Source organism: Sylvia atricapilla, chromosome 3 (genome assembly GCF_009819655.1).
Source record: "Sylvia atricapilla isolate bSylAtr1 chromosome 3, bSylAtr1.pri, whole genome shotgun sequence".
Classification (NCBI taxonomy): domain Eukaryota; kingdom Metazoa; phylum Chordata; class Aves; order Passeriformes; family Sylviidae; genus Sylvia; species Sylvia atricapilla.
Window position 1 is genome coordinate 21,607,993 of NC_089142.1, and position 25,795 is coordinate 21,633,787.

At 33.9% G+C, this 25,795-nt stretch overlaps 1 protein-coding gene across 1 annotated transcript in view; it reads right to left on the bottom strand.

Annotated features, from left to right (window-relative positions):
• The window catches only part of CSMD1 (CUB and Sushi multiple domains 1), a 240,209-nt gene that overhangs the window by 169,707 nt on the left and 44,707 nt on the right, over nt 1-25,795 (bottom strand). The window contains exons 9-11 of the mRNA XM_066314261.1: nt 9,210-9,401; nt 5,291-5,417; nt 3,455-3,657 (exon numbers count right to left, since the gene is read on the bottom strand). Coding sequence (XP_066170358.1) covers nt 3,455-3,657; nt 5,291-5,417; nt 9,210-9,401 — 522 coding nt within the window. The remainder of the gene's footprint in view (nt 1-3,454; nt 3,658-5,290; nt 5,418-9,209; nt 9,402-25,795) is intronic.

The window sequence follows — 25,795 nt, forward strand, 5'->3', positions numbered from 1 at the left end:
ACTAAAATTCTTTGATGTATTGTTTGCTTTGAGAACCAAAATCTGTAAAACCACCTAAAGAACTATAAATTAATAATTTAGTTGATGAAATGGATACCGCTCTGTTAAATTACAGCAGCTGAGAATTTAGCTGAAGAAAAAAAGGATAGATTGTAAGGGTAGAACAAATATTTATTTTTAAACTAAAGCTAACTAGAGCCTGTAAGAATGCCAATATGACTAGAAACTGCCAGTACTGCTCCTATCATCTGTCACTTCTATTGTTTTTTGCTAAACATCAAGTAAAAAAATTATACAGTCAGAAATAAAAACTCTCAATAAAATAAACTTCATGTCAATAAAAGCAATAGGCCCATTAGCATGGGATCCAAGTGCTTACAGAAGTCTAGAGCAGATGGAGATTAAACATTCAGGGCAAGATTGATCTGCTTCAACACAGGTGACTAGTCTCATTTCAGATGCTTTATCATATCCAAGGTATCAGTACAGGACTGTAAGATAAGAGAGAGGACTTATGGTTGTGTGACCTGCTGCACTGGCAGATGGAGACTATCCAGGGTACTTTATGGCATCGCAAAGGAAACTAGACAGCTGTGAAAAGACAGATCGGATTAATTTCATCTGCCCTTAAATATTCAAAACTTTGAAAATCGCTTCTAGTCTATCTAGACCTGTAGCCGAAAAGAAGAAAAATGCAACTTTAGATGGAAATTTATCCCATTTACCTTAGGTATGTAGGACAGAATTAAGCTGGCTTAGATAGTACTTTTTAATGGTTAACTTATGAAAGAAGTTTTTGCTGCCAGTAACTTTCTTTGTAAAAAAGAAGCGAAATACCAAATCTGCCTATACCCTTTCACCAGAAAGGGTTGGTGGACATCCCTAACTTCCAATACATAGCTTAAATGTATTTAACTCTCAGAGTAAAGGTCAGTTTTGCACAGTGAATTTCATTTTTTGTCCTTTTATGCACAACTAAATGTTAATTAGGTTTTAATGAAAAGCATTAGACTGATTAAAGATAACATAATCACTCTTGTCAGTTCATGTCCTCATATTCTACATTCTGAGCTGAGTGGGCAAGACAGGCCACTCTTAACATTCAAACATTTTGCAAGATTCAGCCAATTTTTTTTTCATTAAAATACCCCTAATTACATTTAAAATCATCAGTAAGCAATTTATAGGTGTTATTTTCTGATCTACCTTCCATTACCCTTTAACAGCTACTCTTTTTCAGTCAGATGTGGTTATGACATTCTAGACTATATAGAGACTAATTAACACATTCACAGCACAATGAAACAAATTCTCTGGATGAAAATTAGCACTTTAATGTTTTGCCTTTAAGTTGCTCATTTGACCTGATATTCTGAAATGGATATCCTTTATCTGATCCTATAAAGAGCTTTTCACAGATGCAGACACTCATCCCAATTTCACAATCCAGTACAAAAGCTGTATTATTGAAGGTTTTCCAGTTCTGTGCAATTCTGAACCTGAAATTTACTTTCTCAATTATAATTAAGAATTAAGTTAAATACTCAGTAGTAGATGGAACACTTGAAAATCCTTCACACGACACAAAGACAAAAAAGTTCACTAATTACCTTCATAAAATTTTTAATAAAATGTCTACATCTCCTTCATTTTCCAAAACAACCCCATTTCAGTTATTCAGAAATATTTTATATAGAGTTAAAAGTTACAATAGTACTGAAATGTTAATATTCTGTGCAGCTTTTCTATAAACTGTCCAACAGTTTGATCACATAATGAATACTAGTGTGTGTAAAGATTCCCACTTAGCCATAGATTAATTACTTTAAATCTTTTACAGGTCAAGGCCACAATTGTGTGCTCATTGCCTCAAGAAGACTAAATAAACTAGACTGATTTTGAGATCAAATAACATTTGTTTTACTATATTCCTTAATTTTTATTTTTTTTACTCCTTACAATTAAAAAATTAGTAACATACTCCACTTGTCAAGCATTGTGAAAGAAACTATTTTCTGTATACTTGGTCTCTCAGCTGTTCATCACTAATTCAAATTAATTCCAGTAAAACATATTCTGCAACTGTCAGCATGATCACTCAGTGCGTCCATCAGATATTATACTATGATGGGGAAACTAGTTATTCTGTCCTAAAGCATTAAATTGTCTTCTACTTCCTCTTAGTGCCACCAAAGGTTAAGGAATGTGTTGGTAAATCCAACTGCTTAAACATTTCTGTCCTTCTAAAATCTGTGCATAAACTTATTTTCTTATAATACAATCTTAAATGGGTTAGCTAATCCTGACAAGAAAAAGACAAAACCCACTCTTTTACTTCCACAAATGTAAAACTTACCTTGTTTTTTCACAAAACAATGAAATGTAGCATATTATATAGAACACTGGTGAGAAACTTTAGAAACATTTATTCTGCTCTTTGTCTTAAATTCATTTTGCATACTTTTAACTAGTTTTCTTTAGGCTGATGAAAGAGTGTTTTGGGAGAGGCAGATACAACATTCAGAAGAACACAGGAAAATGAGGTAAACAGGTAAATGTAAAATGCATTAGAGACTTAGAGACTAGGAAAACCCCAAGTTTACATTTTCATGCAAATAGTGATGACTGAAAGCTTATTAGAACCCTTTACTTCTGAGTGACATCATCTATGGAGAACAATACTTCTACTCACACACATTCATTCGTAATTCATAGTTTTCCTATGACTCATTGCATGTATTTTGTGATAAGAAATACATACATTATATCTAGTCATATAAGGATGCAATGAGTGAATCAGCACACAGTCTCCTATGTCCTACCCCCAGTCTTTAGTTCAAAACAACATAGAAAAAAACTCCACATACTCAGTTTTAATACATTGACCACTTGTACAATACTGATCATAACTTCTCTATAAACAGAGAAGCTTTCACTTTACACCTAAAGATCAATTTGATTAGTTTAATTGCAAATTTTTAAGTGTGTTTAAATATAGTAAGGTGTCTTGTATTCTAGCTTAATCATACAAAGAATGTTTAGGTCATAAAAATCATGCAGCCAATGTTTTGAGAAAAAAAATCCAACCAACATAAACTACAAATATTAAATAACACATAGTTAGGTAACACTGGAAGGAATATTTAAAATTATTGGCGCAGAAGGAAAGTTCTGTATGTACAGACCTGTTTTTACTTGTTGAGTAATGCTAATTAGATAATGCTGGGTATGTGGTTGCTGTGGAAAATAAGGAATAAAAACCCTAAAATATTCAAAATAAATCAAAAAATTCTCCCTAGTTGTGTTCCTTTGCATAAACACATAACATAATTAAAATAATACAATTAATTTTTTTCTAAAGACTGAAGGAGTTGGAAAAGAGTTAATAGGTATAGGAATAATGTATAAATAGGGTATGAAATTATTATATTTGAGAAGAAAGATATTTACATACTTGAAAATTGAACGGAGAAGCCTGATTTGCTGATGAAGAAATCACTGTCAAATTGTAATGTTAATGAGTTGAAAGTGCTGTGAATATCCTCTGGAAGAGCCGAGCCACTCCACTCTTTGAGAAGTATGCTGCTCTCAACAGGCCCATCCCATACCTTCAAGATGTCATGAGCAACCTCAGTATCAAAAACAATAAAATGCAGACTGCAAAGAAAAATTAGAAGTACTGTGCATTACTCATTAAACACAATTACATAAAACTCCAAGCAATCATTCCCAAAGTGTAGTTTTAAGATGCTGTTTAATACTGAAGAGGACCTGATGGTCCTGCAAAATATTCATTTTTTTCTGTTGAACAAGTTGATCTTGTAAGAGTCATGCAGTTCTCTTTTATAAATTTCTGAATTACAGAAAATGCCATTACGGAATGTAAGTCCAAGAGTTATAAATTAAGTCTATAAATTATCTTATTTTTATGATAAATATTTTAAGATATATTAAATATGATTTCATCAAATATTTCCTCTTTTTATTCAAATGTATTTACCTTCAGGTGAAGAGTTATATTTATTAAGGTGTTCAGGAATATTATCTTATAGGTCAAAATATGTGCATTGTCTCCAAGTCCTAAATGTTTACATTCTTAATGCTGAAGAACTCTAATAGAATAGATAAATATCAAAATGTCTCTCTCTTTTGTTTCAAATAGTTTTGTATTTGCATTTCTTCATCTTATTAGTCCTTAACTGGAAAACATTAATTTGAAAATTGTTATTTCAACAAAAATAACCCATGATGGCATAAATTCAGTATTTGACTTCGTGAAATAGGATTAGAAAAAAAAAAAAAAAAAAAGGGGGATAAAACCTCCTGCTGAATAACTTATTATTTAATTATATTGTTTTGCCTGTCATTTAATTACATTGTCATTTCATTATATTGTTTTGCCCTTTCAAATCAGAATATTCTGTGATTATGTATGTCTTCTAGAGCAACACATCCTGAAGGCCTGCTCACGAAGAGGTGGCTGGACATCACCTATTGTTAGGAAGTAGAGAATAAATCTTTTGTTTTCCTCTACTTCCATGCATGGACCATTGCTTTTGTTTTATTAAACTGGGTTTATTTTGACTCACATGGGGTTTTTCTCATGTTATTTTCTTCCTACACCATCCTGCTGAGGAGGAACAATGTGAACCACCACAGACTTTTTCAGGGTCCAATGTGGGTCTTGAGAAAACATCAGTTTTGTGTGAAGCTGCTACAGCTATGGTAGTAATTAGGTGTCAAGTTCCTGTGCAGGTAATGGAGTTGGTTTCACTGATTAACTCTTCATCTTGCTGAATTTGGTAACATGTTAATCCAAATAATGGGTCTATATTTTGCCCTGGCACTGATGGCCTTGCTGTGCTGGCAGAGGTATCTTGTGGAGAGGATGAGGGATTGCAACATTCTTTTCCTACCTGTGATTCACAGAAATTGTTTTATTATGCAGAGTCCTGGAGTTCTTGTTCACCCTTATATAAGCTGTTTAATACTGCTAATTAACACTGTAATGCATTCTGGGGTTTGTGGGATCCGGTGCTGTCCTCGTGCAAAAGACAACTTTTGGGTGAGGCAATACTCAAATGCGCCCCAAATGCTGCTTTTCTTGTCCCATATCCAAGGACTTTCCATCTGAACAGGCAAGAAACCACAGAAAACTGATGCAACTCCTTATAGAAGGGTACCTTGACTATGCCAGAGAAAACCAGCAGCTTGTGTAGAAAAATATGAGAATGGCAAAAATTTTATAAAATACTGAAGTCAACCATAAATACTGAAATTAAACTTGTACCTTATTGTCTTTCCTGGATCTGCTTCAATAATCCAAGTGCAATGAAGATTGTTGTCATATGGTGCTGGGTAACCAGGGGACAAAATGCGCCCCGATGTAGCAGCATGAATTCGACCACCACACTCAGCTGCAAAATTAGGATTAAATTTCTAATGAGACCATAGTAATCGGCACGTCCATTTTCCATCCATTCCACATCTCTGTGTTTTCTAAAAAGTTAACAGAATGACCTAATACTTCTGAAGTAGTACACACATATACAAACCAGGATATGTACATAAGTTAAAACTAACATATTTTATGTCTTCATGCACACAACCATGTTATTACCATGAGGGAAAATTACCATAGAGGAAATAAGGTGACAGTGATCTCATTCCTACCTTGTTATAAAGAAATAAACAATAGTTCTGTGATTATGTTACTTAGCTGACCAGACTGGTTCAATATATACTGAGACTACAAAAGCACAATTTTAGCATCAGCAAGATAGCAAAAGTATTTCAGAAATTTCCCATTCAATATGCTTAGATTTTCTAACAATGAATGTTTGAATTCAAACTTTGCAGCATTGAATTTTATAATTAAAATAGCTTTCTGACTTGCTGTAATATCAAAATTATTTTAGTGTAATGATTTCAAGTTACTTGTATATAACTTCAGGTTTAATTACACCAAAAAGCAGTAGGTATTGCCTAACAATTTCTTTTGGTATTTAAAAATTTAAATACCATATGCTTGCAAAGCAAGAGAGTAAATCAAAAAGCTATGATTTGAGCATCTGGTTTAAAACATTTTTACTATCAATGCTATTTTTGTGAAGAGACCAATAGCAATGCTAAGCATCTGTAATCAAATTATTCTTATGTTGCTTGTTTAGAGAGCCATGTTATTGTCTGGCCAGTGCAAAGACACGTCCTGATGAAAGAGAACTGCGTAACAGTCATGTTCCATGAACTAAAAAGGACCAGTGATTCTTCAGCTAAGTGATGTACTTGAATTTCTACTACATTTATAGTGTTGCCTTACAAGTAGTGTTGTTAAAAACAAGCAAACAAACAAACAAAAACACCTGCCATGGGGATTTATCCAAGCACAGCTGTTCTGTAAGCATAGTAAGACAGAGATGATGGAAAAAAATGGCAGTTAGACCACATAATCTACATTCCATCAAATCACTGCTCACAAACATGTTGTTACCATGAGGAAAAATTACCATAGAGGAAATAAGGTGACTGATTTACTGGTGGACTAGTCTATGCATATTGAATTTTTTGTGAATGAGACTGAAATGAAAGTGACTACAATGAAGAATGTAAATGTCACTGAAGAGAACAGCAAATATCAAATGCTGATCCAATTTATGAGCAAAAATAATACATCTCCACAAACAAAGATTTTACGAATTTTTTTCTAAGAAAGCAAGTGATGTTTGAAACTTCATGACAACTTCAGAAAAAGGAATAAAAGTAAGTAATTCAAATCAGAGTAGAAAAAGATAAAACTGTAATAACATAAAAATGATGGAAGAATAGATTTTATAGGTCTAAAGGGGTAGGGAAGCAAGACTGAAATAATCTGCAGATATATAACTGAGTTTTCAGGGTGCTTCATGGCAAGTTTTCCAGTACACAGAACAGTAAAAACCCCCAGTAATTTAATGAAGATAACAGACTGTAAAAGACTATTAGAAGGAAATGCTTTTAGAAGAGAGAGAAAAGTGAACATTTGATATCTTGGGGAGCTCATTAATGGTCCAGAGGAGATTTAAACTAGAAATCAGAAGAGGTAGTTTATACAGAACTGACGCAATCCCAAAATTTTGTTTTAACAAGAGGACAGTAGTTAAAATATATGTAGAGAGATAAAGGCATACAGAAAGATTCCTGTTGGCTGAAAAGACAGAAAATAAGACAAAAATCTCTCTCAGGATACCAAAAAACCCCTGAGTATTCAATTGATTGGGAGACATAATTTTGCTTAGATGTGAAAAAAATTCTCATGAAATTTTGGCACAAATTATTTCAAAAGAAAGGAAATTAAATACAGAAATTGAATCTAGTAATGCAAGGCATAAAATCAAAGTAAAAAGAAGAAGAAAAAAAAAAAAAAAAAAAAAAAAAAAAAGACCGGGAATCTTGAGTGAAATATAGACTCTTAAAAGCATCTTGGTGTAAAGAAAACTGGAAACACAGGTGGGAAATTGTGACTAGAAGGGCACTACATGGTAGGAATACAGTAATAATCTAAAAAAGTCAGCAAGAAAAAACATACATATTGTTCAAAAGTATTTTGAAGAAGGATCATGAAAGATGTGCTACTGGAGCAAAGACAGCAATTTTGTTTAGATTTGCTTAGTCCTGGGTTCCCTAGCTTCCTCCAGGTCAGATTGGAATATACAGGACTTTTTTTTAATTACTACTATTTTAATTGCTATATGTTTGAGATTTTAACATCCCACATATAGATTAGAAGACAAATCATCATAAAAAGAAAAGAAAGTAGGTAGATGGTTGGATTTATTCACCTAAGAAACTTGAAACCAACAAGCATTTTAGATTTGATTCTACATCTTACTTGGTAGTAAACACAGGCACAAAAAAACATGGCAGAAAATGACCTTAGAGAAATTACTTCATTTAAATTACATGGGGAAAGAGGCAAAGGTAGGACTAATTATGGGTCTTCTCTACAAAAGGGCAAACTTAGAGGAAAAGGAATCCAACCAATTAAACTGAAGATCATGAGGACTTGAATGCATTAAGAGCCTAGAAAAGTCTTTAAATCAAAACTGAATAGTTGTTTTGACCTCTCATATATATAGAGAAAAAAACCTTACAGATAAAATTCTAGAATCAAGTGGGGAAAATAACCTCTACTAAGACAGCAGAAATGCTGTTCACTGATTTTTTTCTGGCTCTTATCTTCAGCTTAAGCTGAATGTTTGAAAGGAAGGGAAACTCTTTTGTAGACTGCAGGTTTGTGAACGTGTTCAGCAGGAAGCAGGTTCTGGAATGGCGAATGCAGCCCCCAAAATGGGAGAAAGACAAGAAGCAAAGATTCTGTAGGTGAGGAGAGTGCTGAAAGCAGTTGGTGACCTGCCAGCAGCAGGCAGCAGAGACAAAAACTAAGTATCAGAAGACACAGAAGGAAAGATTCATGTGAACTCCATGTGAAAACTGAAGTACGGAAGTCACTGGCAATTGCTGGACTGGAAAGCAAAACTAGAAAATGCAAGTAAAGTACCTAGTAAAGGTACAATGGATAACAGCTGTGTTGGTCTTTGCTTATTCTGCATGTTGGCTAGTAATTGTCTATTTAACATTTACATTTGTTGTAATGAAACAAAGTTTTAGGCATTTGAAGACGTGATATTTCCAGAAAAGTCTACCTCAAGGCTTGGACAGACGGGGTATCTTAGCACAGCAATAAGGACTCCAGAGCACACAGATAAAAAATCCAGCAACATGGGATGAAAATTAGAAATAAAGTTCATAGGAATGAGATGCTGAAATAATAGCTGATGAAAATAGATGAAAAAAAAAAAAAAAAAAAAAAAAAGCCCACAACCTTATTTGCTTTATGATGGGGCTTAGTTTATGAAGTATTTAGACAATACCACTGCCTATGATGGTGGATCAGACTCAGTGACCCAGGGCTTCATCAGAACCAAAGCAGCAGTCTTCCATCAAAGGTTGCGCTATAGAAAAAAGTCTTTTCCAGTAGTTTTATAACCATTTATAGCAAGCCACCTATTTCAGAGAAGTTATACTTCCACACCCACACTCAAACTTTAGTCGAAATTTAAAATATGTTTGCACCATTAGCATCTCATGACGTATAGAAAGACAGAATGTTTGGGCTTTTTTCTTAAAACACTGGACCGATCATACTGCAACATTATCACAATCCATATTACCTATGCAAGTAGGCAAAGATTTGTCCCAGACTCTTCGATCTCCACTTAAGCAGGTAATAATACTACTACCATGCATTGTATAGCCAGGATTACAGCTGTATAAAATGACAGTGTCTATAAAATGTCCTTCATCCCGTATCTTGTAGCCATAATTTGGTATGCCAGGATCTTCACACTTTACTAGGTCAAAACCTGCAAACAGAAATTGGGAAAGAAGAAAAAAAAACCCCAAAAACATGGAGATATAAAGACCAAATTAAAGACAATGGCAATGAATCTGATTCTGATTCAAATTTCTCATGATTCAATGACATTAAATGTATTCACAGTGACCAAAGATAAATGGTATATAATGTGGGTAAATCAGAAACTGAAAGACTAGGAACTAATTATTAACTTGATATTTGATTATGACATTTGCTTATTGAAGAAAGCATCTTATCTATATTATTCTAAAATAGATTGGTGAGAAATTTATATGTTTCATTGTTTTTTTTTTCTGTGGGAAGGAAATATTGATCCCGGTTTTGGCACGAAGTAGCAGCTTCACCTCCTCACCTAATTCCCATAATGACATCAAGAAGCATGTGCAAAGGCTACTTCATCCATCCTAGTCTCAAGACAGCATGGCTTCAGTTTCATTTCTGCTGAAAGGAAGAAGTATTCCCACACTCATTTTCAACTTGCATTCTTTTTTCTGGCCTGTTAACATACTGAATGGGATAAATACCTCCCTCTGTGATCCATGGAATGAGCAGATCTGCTCTGAGCACCTACAACTTTTTCCATATTTTATGCATTAGTCTCTTCATTATCTTCATACAGCATTACTAAAATGTAAAGATACATTCTATATATCTTCTTCTGCCTTCAGTTTCTGTTCTTGGAATAATATAAAAATTGGTTCCAAATTCATCTTTATAATTCCAAATTCTTCTTCATTATGGATTCTTCTTTATTACTGCCATGTCCCCAAACCAAAGAAGTAATTCTGACTCTACAAATATTTTTCATTTTGCTGTCCTCATTTTAATGAACAGCTTATTTAAGTGGTTCTGAATCAGGGTATTGGTCTTCAGTTTTCCATTTTCAGTGCAATTTCTACACTAGGTTGTTTAGGGAAGCCGTGGATGCTCCCTTCCTGGAAGTGCTCAAAGCTATGCTGGGTTGTGGCATTGAACAACCTGTTCTAGTAGAAGGTGTCCTTTTCAGTGTGTAAGGCCCCAAGAAATTTGATTTATGAGACTTTTGAAAGCGCTTAGTGTGCTTCATATACTCTGAGTTAGATGCGTGGAAGAAATGCTAACAAGATACCCAAAAGGTCAAAAAAAAGCATCTTTTTCTGGCACCTTTAGAAAATCAGAGAACTTTGGCAAAAGGTTTCAAGCAGCATTCAATCAATGTGAAACAAACACTCCTCAAAGCATTAACCTGACCCATTCAAATAAGCAAACTTTAAGCCTGATCAATTTTAAGTTTCTCAAAAACATTACTCAAAATCCCAAGATGAGGTAATTAGGAGAGAAAAAGAAAGACAGAAAGGCATAGAAAAGAACAAGCATATCCATCACTCCTGGTTCCAGGGGTGTTCAGTTGCTAGAAGTTCCAAGAGGAGGAAGGGTCAAAGGTGCTTGCCTTGTGTCTTGCTTTAAGTACCCTTTAGCTTTTCCTGGGCCCTCCCCCAGGTGGGGCTTGCTGTTATTTGGCCACAGGAGCTGGGTTAGGGGCTCCAGAGGCAGGTGTGGAGCTTTGCCTCCACTGAGCCAGGGATTGGCAGCCACTGCAGGGCTGGGTACAGGCTGGGGAAGGGTGGGGTGTAAGGGGCAGTTCATCACCTCTCCAGAGCAGGACCCGAGGTGCCCCTTGCCACACACATCCACACACCCACACCACCCCCCACCCCACCCCAAATGTTGCAAACCATCAATCCTTCCAGGCTCTCGCGCCACAGCAGGAGCCTTGGAACTAGGTGATCTTTAAGGTCTCTCCAAACCCAAATCATTCTATGATTCTGTGAGGTCCTCAACTAAGTAACAAATAACACATCTCCAGACAACCTTTAATTATTTTACAAATACACAAGTTAGAGTTGTTATCATGTTTTTCTTGTTTCCTTTCTCCTGGCAGTGAGATCAACAACAGCTGAAAAAACTGCACAGAGTCTATGGAGCTCTTCTTCCTGTAGAGATGCTAAAGATATCCATCAACTGACACTGCTGAAAACACAAAATACCTTTGTTTCTTTTGTTCATTATTTGGGCACAAAGGTCATGATTTACCTGTTATAATTCAGGATTCTGAAAATTATAAGGCTGAGTTTTAACTAGTTTAGGCCACTTCAACTGTGAGTGGAAAAAAAAATATATTTCTGGAAACCAATCTACCATTTAAATCGACAGGTGTTTAGATCAGTCAGCGCAATCCGTTCCTGCAGACATTCATTTTCTACTCGCTCTTTATATAGAAGGCCAGAACTGAATGCTGTTCTATCACATAGGTACTGCATATCTTCCCATGCGAATATCTACAGAAACATCAGACCTCAGGAACAGTAAGAATAATCTGACTGCAGCCATGCACTCTTAAATTCAGTTATCCTTTAAAAAAACATGGCTGCTTTTAAGTCCCTTCCTGGGAATCCACCTATCTGTCTACTGTATTATGCCTGAGATTTTTTTTGAAAGTCCTAGACAGAAGGCAGTAAGATACAGGCATGTTAGAATTTACTCAAACGTTTTGTCAGTCTAAATAATCACTTCCCCATACTCATGCCCTGAGAATGCTTAGTTTACCAGCAGAAGTGTAGTCTTTATCTCAGATGGAGTTATCTATAACCATACAAAGTACAAAAAGAATTTAGAGATGTATCATTATTCCCTTGCACAAAGATTGCTTCCATGTGCAGATACCTCCAATTTGTTTTTGTCAGAAAAAAAAAAAAAAAAGAAAAAAAGGAGCAGCAGACATTTTAACTGTCTCTCAGCAATGACTATATTAACAGTCACATCTAAACAATTTTATGTCTTTTGAGGTTAAAAGTATCTTAGGAAGTATGATTAATCTCATCCTAAGGAAGAAAAAAGTAGATTGCATGGATCGAATAGTCCTAAAGAGGTCTGTTTCTCTCCACACATTATAAAGACCCAAGGCAATTTGGTTATTGAGATGAGCTGAACTTCATAAGACATAGCTATATTTCATCATTTTAATCTCCTTATTAAACATACAGAGCCATTTATATAAAACCCTGAAAATATAAGTTGATAGATAGCATTATATTTTAATGCTGATTTGACAGCATGAGCCAGTGTAACACTATTTCTTTGCCACTGCTGTTAGACACTTTCTAATTCTTTAGTAGGGCCAACATTTGGTTATCAAATGCAGTGGTATGTGATGGACAGATGAAACTCCCTTGATTGCATCTGAAATCAAGAAATTACTTGTGTATCATGAAAAAAAAAACTTTCCATAAGACTGATATGTAGTGAGATTCATTCTCCAACACCTTGTACTACATAAAGAAGACAAGGTATTCAGGGAGAGGCAGTATCTTTTACAAGACCAACAGACAACTTTGGGTGAAATGAAATGAGCTTTTGGATGACCCAGCCTTCCCAGTCTGCTATGCAGCCATCTTCACTAAAGAAGATATCAAGAGTGGGATAAAACTATTGTTCTGACTTGCTATAATTTTGTGCATTCCAGTTAGCATTCAGTGTGTGTGTATTTCACAAGTTGGAAATATACATGATAGATGTGAAGAGTTAAAGGGATCATGTCACTCACTTTAGAAGTTTGAGAGAAGCCTATCATAGCCTGCCTGAATGTCCACCATAGCCTGCCTGTGCTCTGTCTAATCTTGCTTGAAACAGGACTGAGGAACACAAGAGATACTTTTGTTTTTATTTTCCCTTATTTGTTTGTACCATCACTGTAAGTCACTTATATCTTAAAGTATCCACAAACATAAAGGTATTTCACCTTCTTTGTTTTGTAGATTCCTACGTGTTCTCCAAGTTGTATTTTTTTTTTTATGTCTGTGAACAGTTTTTCACCTGTCTGTCCCAACGTGAATCGCCTCCTTCTTCAAGAATCTCACACTCTATAGATACTCACTGCACTGCATTTTTTTATATGTAAACAAAGTAGCTATGAAAATTATAAATAGGAAAACACAGCTTTGTTAAAAATACTCTGAGTACACAGTGGCACATGCAGGAATTTCTCAGCCTCTATATATGTCAAAGAACATTAAATATACTGTTTTTTTAAAATATATAAATATACAGAAATACTTATTTTTAAAATATTTTTTAAAATCTTAGTTTTAAGATTTTAAAGATTGTGGGAGCAACAGGAGACTGAAGATTTTTCTTCCAGTTCATTATAAACCCAAGTCAAATATTTATTTGAGGCAAAGTGTTCCTTAAGGTGATTGTAGAGAACATAACAAGTCACTGTGTTAAGTACCAGGATTTAATTTCCTATTTCATAAACAATAAATTAAAAAATAACATGCAAATAAAAATATCTAACTGGAAGCAAAAATATAACACCTAATTCTAAATATCCTTGAGTCACTAAACCCTTCAATATTTGCTGGTTTATTTAGATTATTCAGACATTTCTATCAAAAAAGACCACCTTGATTTTAGTTTCTAGGTATTGGTAATTCATTCAGAGTTCAGCAGTACTTTTAATGTTTAGGTTTGTTTTCACAATATTATGCATAGGGAAAAAAAAAAAAAAAGATATAAATATCCAGGGTGGCAAAATAAAGAGTATTATTGCTTTTTGTACTTCAAGAATAATCCCTTCAAAAACATCCAACAAACGAATTGCTGGCATTTATGCCAATTTTTTAAAAAGGCACTTTGAATACTCTAGAGAAAAATGTAAGAATGACAGTACATAATTTGCAGCCCCACATTCCCTGCATTTCTTCACCAGAAAGGCAATCATTTTTTATCAGTAGGCCTACTAAAAATTGGGGATTTCACATGCATATGGGTGCTGTTCATCATGTGCAAACACAGCAGTATCTTGCCCTGTGCTCTTCATTTCCCATTTCTGCCCCTTCTTCCCATACACAAAAACCGGAATTTTAATTCCCTTTTTCCCTGATGCTCTTGTAAACCTGGATAATTTATCATAAAGTATCATATTTTTGTGAAATATCATTGTAGAAATGCTCCAACAGAACTTCAGTGTTAAAGTAGATGCTATGAACTTTTACAATTGGGGAATATGGTCATGAGTTCCACACAATTACAGTACTCAGGTTTACCTAACATTGCATCAAGCCAGCATCAGAAATTCTGCCAAGAATCTTACTGCTGAGAAAGATTATTGTATTGGCAAATTGCTGCCAATTATCTTACTCTTGAGTTTCATTATAGGATTTTCAGAACAATGAATGCATAAAGCATGTTAAATTAAAACCAAACCAGCCAGAATACATCTTGATGATTGGCTGTAATACTCTGGCAGTATTCAATGTGATTTACTCTGTTACAATTAATGTAAATAATCAGGAATGTAGAAATACCAGTTGTCAGGGTAAAATCATTGACATATCTGTAAATATATGTAGACTATTAATTACAACTTCTTTCATCCCAGTTTAATTATGATGGGCACAGTGGTACTAGCTTCATTAGCAAGCAGTAGAGTATAAGAAAAGAAAATCTGGGTAGCAAAGCAATGAAGAGGATTTGATGTCCATGCTATATGTTTTTTTCCTTGGACTAGCTTTTCTTTCCATGAGAGGGTGGAATATGCTATATGCATCCATGAAACTCAAATCTCAGTTCAGCTTCAAGTTTGTACCTTCCAAAGCCTGTCTTCAATACAAAGAAAGTGTTCATTTTGTGTCTCCAAAAGAAAATTTCAAGGATTCTGTATTGCAGTACTAATAAAAGTATTATTGCAGTACTAATAAAAGAAGTTGACAACTTCCTGAAGTATCTACGAATATTGCCTTCACTCATTTTGAAAGGAAGAATACAGTTAATTTACTATATGTAAGTACCATATGTAATGTACATGTGCATTTACACTGCACATAAACCTACAGTGGCTATATGAAAAATAAGTAATCTAAACCAAGTAATTTCCCACTAGAAGAAGTTCTAAGGTATTTTGAAACAATCTCCTAAAGCCAGACACATGAAAAAGTAAGCACCTAAAATGCGCATTAGCAGCTTTAGGTCCTTGATCTGAAACTCTAACCTTGAGGTCAACACTAAGACTTCTGTGACTGGACAAAAGCAACAAAGACACTCTTAATTGTGATCTATGGTATTCATCCAAATTTATCTTCCTACACAAAGCAATGTTGATGCATGTTACATTATGACTGATTTAATAGGACATATAAGCACACTGTTATTAGAGATCTGAATATATACCAAGAAATTAGGCTGTAGGGCTTTATTTCTTCCTTTTTTCTTTTTTAGTAAATCTTGTTCATGTTTTGTAAAAAATATACTATGTCAATTAAAACTGCACTTATAAAGATGGAAGATAACAGTTTTATAAAAGATGAAATACTTCAAATGACAATAAATAAATGTAATATCATAGCCCTTAATACTGTGGTCCCATAGTGCAAATTTTTCAACGGCTTTTGGCATTTTAGCTTTATTTACAGCTATGTTGAATTCATTATTGTTTGTCAATTCCATGCTGACTTTATGCCAAATCAAATATAAAACTGCCATAAAAGCAAAAAATTCATACAAGTTTTCATCTGTATGCACTTGTTAATTTTAGAGAAATTCAATCAGGTTTGTGCTAGAATCAGATCAGATTTACACTTCTGTGCATCCTGATGCTGCATCAATTCACTATTAAGATCATGGCTTTAGATATGATCCCAGAACACTGTAACCACCAAATAAATTTCTTATAAATTCAAAAGTATGAACCTGTTCTGTAACTTCTGTGAACTCTGCTACTTTGTAGTAAGAACTCTAAATAGAAAGCCTCCAGACAAAACTGTAAAGACATTTAAAAAGAAATGCCAGCTGGGTTATTTTCAAAACTTTAGATGTCCAATCTAATGATGAACAGCTCCTTAAAACATAAAAACTACAGTATGAAGGTGTAGATCAAGAGTATTAATAATCTTGGCTTGAATTAATAAATTTATACGCATATAATTTCCTAATATTAATGTTTGTTAAAGATGAGGAAATACTATTACAACAAAATTACCATTAATTGCTAAGAAAATGTCCATAAACCACATAAACCATGAGGAGTTAATTATTTTGAATGTAAAAAGGGTTTTGCAGTTTACATATTAAACACCAAAGAGACACCATTTACTCTTTAATAATCTCTAATAATAATATTACTTAATATAATGTAAGTATAGACTGGGCGGGCTCTGTGCATGCCCATTGTGAAAAGGCAGAATACACAACTATGAAAACATTGGAAACATCAGTAACTCTTCCAGAGTTGCCTAAATCTGAAATAATTTAAGCTCATAAATGAAGTCTATATGTTTAACACAGAGTCTTTTTGTACTATTAAAGAGTAATTGAAAGTATGAAATGGTACTTGAGTTAATCTTCAGAGTATAAAATGGATTTCTAAATGTGTATAAATGTTCAACAAATATTATTCTGCAGTTGCTGATCTTAAACACGCATAAAATAATTTATTTAATTAAATATATGCAATTCAAAATAAGAGTTCTTGGCATTTTCAGTCTATCTTGGAACCATTTATGTGCAACTCTGTTCTGAATCCTACAGCTGAAGAGAAAACCCCATGTACTGGAATAATGTCCAATTAAAAAATCCCTACCTTATCAGAATGATAGAAAAATCTATAGGAAGAAGTGCGCTTGAACATTGTGGTTATAGTGAGGTGTCAGAAACCACTGCTTTGTATCCTTTGGAAACTGAGATATAAACTTGTAATTTCCCAAAAGCTTTGCAACCAATTGGCAATTAATTTTGATTATATGGAAGAGATAGTCATTCAATGGATAATACTTTCTAATATGAATTTCAGCAATTCTTAACATGAGCAACATGTAAAAAAAATATGTAAACCTGCGAAATATGTAAAATAGAGATGTGAGGACGTTGTCAATAATGTGTCTTTTGAACATAAAATGTAAAGATTTTTTTTCTTTCATATTCTCCTGTTATAAATATGTTAAAAAAAGTTCTAAGATCTTTCCCCACCCATTTCAAACCAGGCTATTTGTATTCACGTATCCTATTAAAAAAATTTGTTCTCCCTTTCTCATCTACAATGTCCCCATATACAGATAAAAAATTGCAAATTTAAGAAGCAAGTTAAATATGGCTAGAGAGGTAGCAGAAGATGGGTTTTTTATTATTTTCTTGAAAGATAATACATAAATAACAATACTTAAAAGAGATGGATATGCAAATGTATGTGCCTACAGCTAGATGACAGCTGTGAATATATAGAAAGCATATAAATAAACTTTCCAATCCACAAGCAGGTAAACAATTAATCACGGTTCTACTCCATATAAGAAGCAGGGATTAAAGGTGAAATTCCATGTGAATTTAAGAAGTCTAATTTCAAGTACATTTGGAAAGATATCTTCAGGATCTCCATGTCTACACCTTCTGTTATAATCAGTGGGGACATGACTGACACAGCCATTACTTAAAAATATTTTGTAGGTGGTTTGTTAGAGGAGACTGGTCCTATCCCTTTTCTGGAAGAGGAGAATGAAAAGCAGAAGAGATGACATGAATGCACACTTTTTTTTTTCCTGTGTGCTATATAGTGCAAAACACTGACTTAACACATACCTAACACTTAAATGTTTGCAAATTTATTAATTTCCTCTGAGTCTTTTCTAAAATACTCATCCTTAGAGGAATTAAGTCATCATGCATGTAGAGGATGGACTAAAAATGGAAAAAAATTTATTCTACCAGCTTATAAAAAGCAGTATGGATCAGACAGGACTGAAAGTTAAAAGAACCCCTTCATCTCCAGTTGTGTAGATTCCTTCACACACTGACAGGTGAACCACAGGCACACATCACCTGTTACTGTGGCTTGTAGTATTGTGCTCAGAACTTTTAAAAATTAATTTCTCAATACACTGTGGTGAAGAACTGAATAGTAAGATACATATAAATCTTGTCTACCTTTCAACATCGTTTTAAGCAACTCTTCCCACCTTTTTGGAAGCCGAAGGAATAGAAATAAGTATGTTTATAGCATTCGTCTTTAACTATCTTTGGGTAATTTTAATATGCATAAAATTTTGAAGAAGTAGTCTTAATTTTAATCTGAAACAACTTTCTTAATGTTTTAAATAATTAGAAACATTTGAAACATAGTTTAGCTGACTGAAAAAAAAATCTGTTTCCTATTTATTGCTAATCTTCAGTTATAAAATCTAACTAGATTTGAGGGCACCAATCTTAATTTGTTGAAATGTAAACAGTTCCTTAATATAATAAAGGGAATGGAGAAAAACTCACATTTTTCATTTAAACTGCTAAAATCTTCACAAAGTGATTCTAGATTTTTCTTGAAAATTAATTTTTTTAGAAAGGGAAAAATCAGACAGAAGAAAGTTCAGATCAAACTTTGATCTCAGGGGCTCCCACAAGTTAGTTAAAATGTCCAACATCATATGCTATATTATATATTATTGCATTCTATCTAATATATTATTAGACACTATACTTTATAGAGTGTATATATATAATACGTTATATAAGATTGTATTTTTGCATGATAATATTAGAAATATGGAACAGCATAATATGTTTGTGTAGCCTAAATTTTATAAATAGACTGGTATAGGTAATACTTTCATAAATTGAACAGCAAATCAACAATGATGCACCTATCAGGCCTTTCATTTGAATTGCAGCAAGAAGGAGCTTGCAAGGATTACTCCCTCATCCTGGCTTTCTAGGTGCTGATCATCCACCTGACTGATTATCAGTCTCCCTTTCCCAACAGACAGAGTTGAGCCAATAATTCTAAATGGGAAATAATCATTTTTCATTGAACATGAAGCCAATGTAGACAAGAAAGCCAGTATAAAGAACAATAAGATACTGGCAGTTCTGTTCAAGTGTTCTAAGTTTTCAGGCAGGAATTCTTGCTCATGGGAAAATTCTAGTAATTATAGCAGTGGGAATAAATTAACAGTAACTCTAGTGTCTACTCATCCAAAACTTAGAAAAGAGGAAATGATTCACTGCAAATAAACAGGAGTCTTTTTGTGAAAAACAGAGGAAATGAGCAAACTTTTGGAACAAATCCCAGCTAAAACTCATTAAATCCAGCTGCACATACATATAATGACAACGTCTATAATGGCTTCACAGAAATAGATTCCTTTTAAAATATGACAGAAAAAAAAATTAGGTTGAGGTGGCAAAGAAGGTTTAGAAGTTCTGTCATTCAAACCACTGTATTGACAAACACATGGATGCTGATCCCACTAAGGTCTCTTAGTAATAATGCTACAAATATAATCACTTATTTAATGTTAAAGCAATATAATCTTTGAGCCTTCACTTCCAAAATTATAAATTTAGCTGTAATTTGCTTGCAAATTTCAATCCCATTTGTTAGCTATGATCAATACATCAGCAAATGAGGAAAAAAAATGCTTAAGAAGCCTACCTGAATTGGCATAATTGAAAAATCTTACTTTCATACTCTAAGGATAGAATTTTAATATAAATGTAAAACACCATATGCATATGGACACCCACAGTGATCTCTGCTAGCCATTCTCTCTCACCTGCAAAGCATAACTGCTTTTTAAACTTTATTACAAGATATTTTTAAAAACAGCTCTTTTCTTGATAATAAATGTGAATTAAAACACTGGGAAAACCAGTGAGAAGAAGAAGATGAGAATCTCTGAACCATAAACAGAGAAGTCAGGAAACCTCCAACTCAACAAATTTCAGAACCAAATAACAATAACTTTTAACAAATTACCTTTTCCACATGTTTGACACCACCTACATATCAACCTTTTTTTTTCCTAATGAAAATGATGAATTGCTAACATCTTCCTTATTTCTAACCCCAGGTGCAGAAGGAAAATTCAGTGACTTAAGGATGTTATTGTATGCAAATTTGGAAACTATTTTTCTTTTCAAATTTTCAGAGCATTAAAACAAACAAACTATTCATTTTGTTGATGTATATTTGCAACACACATATTTTATTCAAACGAAATAATGGTTTTCACTACAAGTATTTCTTGAAGAATACACTTTAATAATCATGGACTATTCAGCCTCTACTCCTAAAACAGTATGCTATTACTGTTTTATTTCTCGTTGCTTCCTCTTCTGTTTCATTTTTGCACCCTCCTTTTTACCAATGCAGTCTCAGCTCTCCACTCCATACACTTGCTCTATTTTTTGGACAACCATTTTGGCAATATTCCTCTCTTACATTTGTGTTCCAGCCTTTTCATAAAAAAAAAAAAAAAAAACCACCTTTCCCCATATCCTGTGGTGCATTTCCTGCCTTCTGCACTCCTCTTTAGGACTCCTGGGTTGATATTGCAGCTTCATTTATTCCAAGCTCCCAACATAGCAACATGAGATGTACCTGTCTATTCCCTTCTTTCTCTCTTTTTCCCTCCTCTCTAGGTCTGGCTATTATGTCCCTGGTATTGTAACCAAACTGCTTCATCCTCACTTTCTCAGGCTACCCACAAGACATAAGATATTGGTGGGTCTACCACAGCTGGCAGGTAAGTCCCCACCCAGTTGATCACTCATTTCCCCATAGCAGGATCTGAAGAGAATCAGAAAGATAAAAGCAAGAAAATGAATCAGTCAAGATAAAGACAATTTAATAAGTGAAAACAAAACAAAATAAAATCCCCAAACACCCCAAATCCAAACAAGTGAATGCAAACCCAATCGCTTGTCAACAGTAGACTGATATCTAGTCAGACTCTTAGCAACAGCTACCTCAGGAATCCGAATTTTAATTGCTAAACATGACGTGACGTGACATGACATGGTATGAAATGTGTCACCATTAAATTCAGGTCATCTGTGTAACCTCCCACCTTCTTGCCCACCCTGAGCCTACCTGCTGGCATATCAGAGCAAGTAACAGAGAAGGCCCTAACACTGTGAAGCACTGCTCAGCATTAGCTGAAGAATGATAGAATCATGGAATCATTAATGTTGGAAAAGATCTCCAAGATCATAAGTGCAATCTTAGACCAAACATCACCCTGTCAACTAGACTATAGCATTAATGCCAAGTCCAGCAGTTTCTTGAACATTTCAAGGGATGATGATTCCATCACCTACCTGCACAGCCCCTTCCAGTTTCTTCCAGTTAAGAAATTCCTTCTGAAAAAAGAATTAACTCTGTGTATTCTTAACTGAAAAATTAACTCCATCCCAGTCAAACCCAATACAGGTGGACAAACTGTTCTCCTCCATCCTAATGCAGGCCTGCTGAGGAAAAGTATTTTGGTGTACTCATTCATAGGGTAGGATTTGCTCACACAAGTCTCTATGCTTAAGATCTGTACCTCAAAAAACCTGGTAAGACTTTCCTGAGATGATAAAAATGCAAAACATCACCACGCTAGCATTTCCATCTATAGAGCATAAGTTAACATAATTTTTCAAACAGAAGGTTAAAACAATGCTTATATTCACCTAATGAAATGGTTCTTACTGTTTCTGTCTTAGAGATAAAAAAGTATTTGGCACCTACTCTGTTTACCAGGCCAGCAGCTTCATAGATGTGTTAAAATTAAAAGTGAAAAAGAACTTCAATTATAAAAACTGTTATAAGACAAATTATTTTTTTGTTCATACAAAGCTTTGAGGATTTAGGGGAAAGGGGAGCCTATGCAAATGTTGAGTATTTTGGAAGCAGAAGGCAATTTAATTTTCTGGGGGAGGAAGGAGGGAAGAGATAATGATGTCATCATGTCATTAATCAGGATATCATAATTCTTTTACACAAGTGAAATGAATATTTCTAACAAACTTTCTTTGGCCATTCATTAATTTTTGTTTCACAAGTTTGCAACTTTGACTTTCTTTTAGAAGATTTTTTTTTTCTATGCATGCAGTATTCATTTGGGGTTACATTCATTTGGAGTTAGTCACATAATGGTACTGCTCTTAATAGGAACTGTGATATGTCATACATGTATCAGTTAAGACGTACTCATTTAATAATATATTTCTTAGGTGTCTTATTTTTTTCCTGGAGTGTGTGAAGGCTCTAATTGGAACATATCTTATATACAGACTAGTTATGGAAAGGAAACTGGAAAAGCTTCTTTTCATTACTGGATTGTTGTGCTAAACTGACATTATACACTCTAAGGCAAAGCCACTATATTCCTGAATTTGCGATTGAGTGTGTGCTAGAATAATTGTCTGAGTCTGCAGTTTCAGAACATTGTTTTCACTGACATTCTAACCTTTTCAATTACTGTAGAATAGGAAATGAACTAAATTAAAGTTCATTATTCTTTTAAATTACCTATTATAAGTGGTTTCAACAATTTATATAAATTTCGATCATGGTAATTCAGATTCCCCTTTCGTGCACTAACTTTCGCTATCCCTTGAAAGCAGTAGGATTAAAGAATGATTATAACACAGAACTTAAACTGAAAATTAAAACTAAATCTTTAGGAGTAAATATCATGAATGCTGAACCATGGCATCATGTCTGAGAAATGTATTTGAAAATTTATTTCCTTAAACTGAAAAGTATATCTTCAGACCAATGAAGAGAATATTGTAAAACTACTAACTATTCTAAATATAAAGGATGATAAATGCAAATGAAAATATTAAACCTCATTATAAAGAAATTATATCCATGCACAATCCTAAATCTGTAGTAAATTCTGTGGAGTGGAGCACAGTTCAAGGGCCTGAACTCTTCTGAAAGAAATTATAGCCATGGAGAATTCTGCTTTCAGTGAAAGAAATGGTCATTATGGATTCGGAATTTGAGGACGTTTCTAATAAATTATTATTTGTGCCTACACAACATTCATTTTCAAAAAAAAAAAATTACCACACAAGACTGGGCAACAATGAAATTGCCATAGAGAGCTAGATAAGCTGCTCCAAAAAAAGAAGATGTTGAGATAAGGTCCAACAGCAACTTCATGCTATTTCAAACAACTGTCAGCACAAAGCACATGGTAAAAACCCTCAGGTCTTAGAAGAGTCCAAGGAGAAATTCTACACAGTGGTAAAGTTCCTTACACATCATGAATACAGACATCCATCATCAGGGACTACGAAAAGAAATGAGTTTTGAGTTTTCTAGATGGCACTGTGAAGGGAAAGAGTTTCCCTTTCAAAAAATGGTTGAGAACTCTACTGAGAAAACTGTGCAAGTACAGTACAGCCCTGAGTGATTTGAGATCTGTACAAGACCATATAGATCGCACAGTGGCAGCATTAGGTGGTACTCAGAGGGTCACAAAACATTTGTATATGCCATGTATGATAATGTGCACAGGTATTATTTAAGAAATGTGAGACTATATTCAAGGGAGGAGGATTAGACAGGAGGAAGGAAACACTCGTGACACAAGTCAGAGTAAGTTCAGTGCATGATTAGTGAAAACAAACACTGCTAAATTTCCTCTTGTATCAGGACTGTGATAGGGGAGTGGTTAGGCATGGCAGAGAGCCTGCCTGTTTGTTATTCAGAAGATGAACTGAATTGCTCCTCATTTAAAGTTGCAGTCTGCTACATTTACCAGACAGCTGTGTTTTGCTTTTTCTGCCTGTTATGGTGTATCAATAAAATTTTGATTTTATCTGAATGTCAATTTAACATTAAATGCCATTGACATGACAGCACAAAGCACTGGCATATTTATGCCAAATCTTATAACCGAACTTTGAACAGGAATAGCTGTGGGAATCCCTCTATCTAATCTCTTCCCCACAATTAGAGGTGTCTCAGGGAGAAAAGTTTTAATCCGACAGAGAAAAAAAAGATTCTGTGAATTAGAAAACTGGAATTATGAAAGAATAATAGGCATTTTTTAAAATAAAAAATAAAAATAGTAATTAAAAAAAAAAAAAGCTGTCACGTGTCAGTTGTGGCTACAACAAGCATACACTTAATTTTTTACATGCAGATCGCTATTGATGCCCTCTAGTCATAGGGAATTAAAGTCATCAAGGACTGAGAAATTGACTTATATTGTCATTTCCTCAGCACTGAGATATAACTGTTCACAGTCATTCACTCTGACAGCAGTGTAGAGATACTGGGAGTGGAAAATTTACCTTATTCCTCCTAACACATTCTAAGGAAATGACTTTATATAAACTTGTTTTACACAAAGTCGACAAGCTGCCTTCTTTGTCCCTCCTTTTTCTTCTCCTCTGATAGAATCATGTTCAGCTATTGCTCACATTACTCTTTCCATAATCCATATATACTTTCATATTACTCACAATCCATATATACTCACGTATATAATATATAATTATATTATATAATATATAATTATATATTATATATTATATAATATATAATCACATATTACTCATAATCCATATACACTTTCCCCACCAATTTCAGGCTAAAATATTCTCCATTTTCTGAAGTTGTTTCTTTAAATAAAATTATTGCAATTTTAGTTTTCACTCAAAATACTTCTTAGTTTCTCAAAACTGTTAACTTGAGAAAGAGTAGAGATGTTTTCATGGTCTTTTCTAGTAAAAATTACCCAACCTATCAGGATAAATGCATTTTCTTGAAAGTTTCTATAGGATAACTATAATTTTTAGCTTCCATTCAGTATACCTGATGTAATTTCCTCTATAGAAGATTTCATGAGAAATTTCATCAGCTTTCATTTAGAACTTGAATCCTTTTTAGATTTCCCTTTAATATGAACTTAAATTCTGATTTCTACAGTTTAGACAAACATCTTGGATTCTGAGTTTATAATATTCAGTTTTACTAAGTTAGTAATGAGATTCTGAAAGAAGATAGGCAAGTTTCTTTATCAACATTTCTGTCCTCATGGATTATTACCTTTTTCTTCTATTGTACTTTTAAATTTAACATAATCTTTAGCATTCACTCTATCAAAAAGGATGGAAAAGTAGTTGCACACAAATGAAATAGCAGACTTTTATGTTAGTCTTCTTAATAACATCCTGCAATGTTACTTCTTAATTTCAACAGCCTTAATAGGAAGTACTATAAAGACCAAAAATTAAGGGCAATTGATGATGCTTTGTGGGTGGAAAGACCTCAGCAATCAGATAGGAAGAAATCTGAATTAATTAACCTCATGTATTAGACCATCACTTCTCCTATCTCTGGCTTATGACATTAATTATTCAGTTTCATTCACTCCAGCATATATTTCTCATTTCCTTCAGTGAAACCATATTTAGCACCTTTTTGATTTGTTATAGTAATTTTAAAGCATCTGGCATTATAGTTCAATCTGAAAAGTGAATAAACTAACTTCAGAGTAATATTTCAGTTAATTCTGCTGTAAAGTACAACTTTATTAATCCAAAAAGATAATTCTCATTTTGCATTTCATA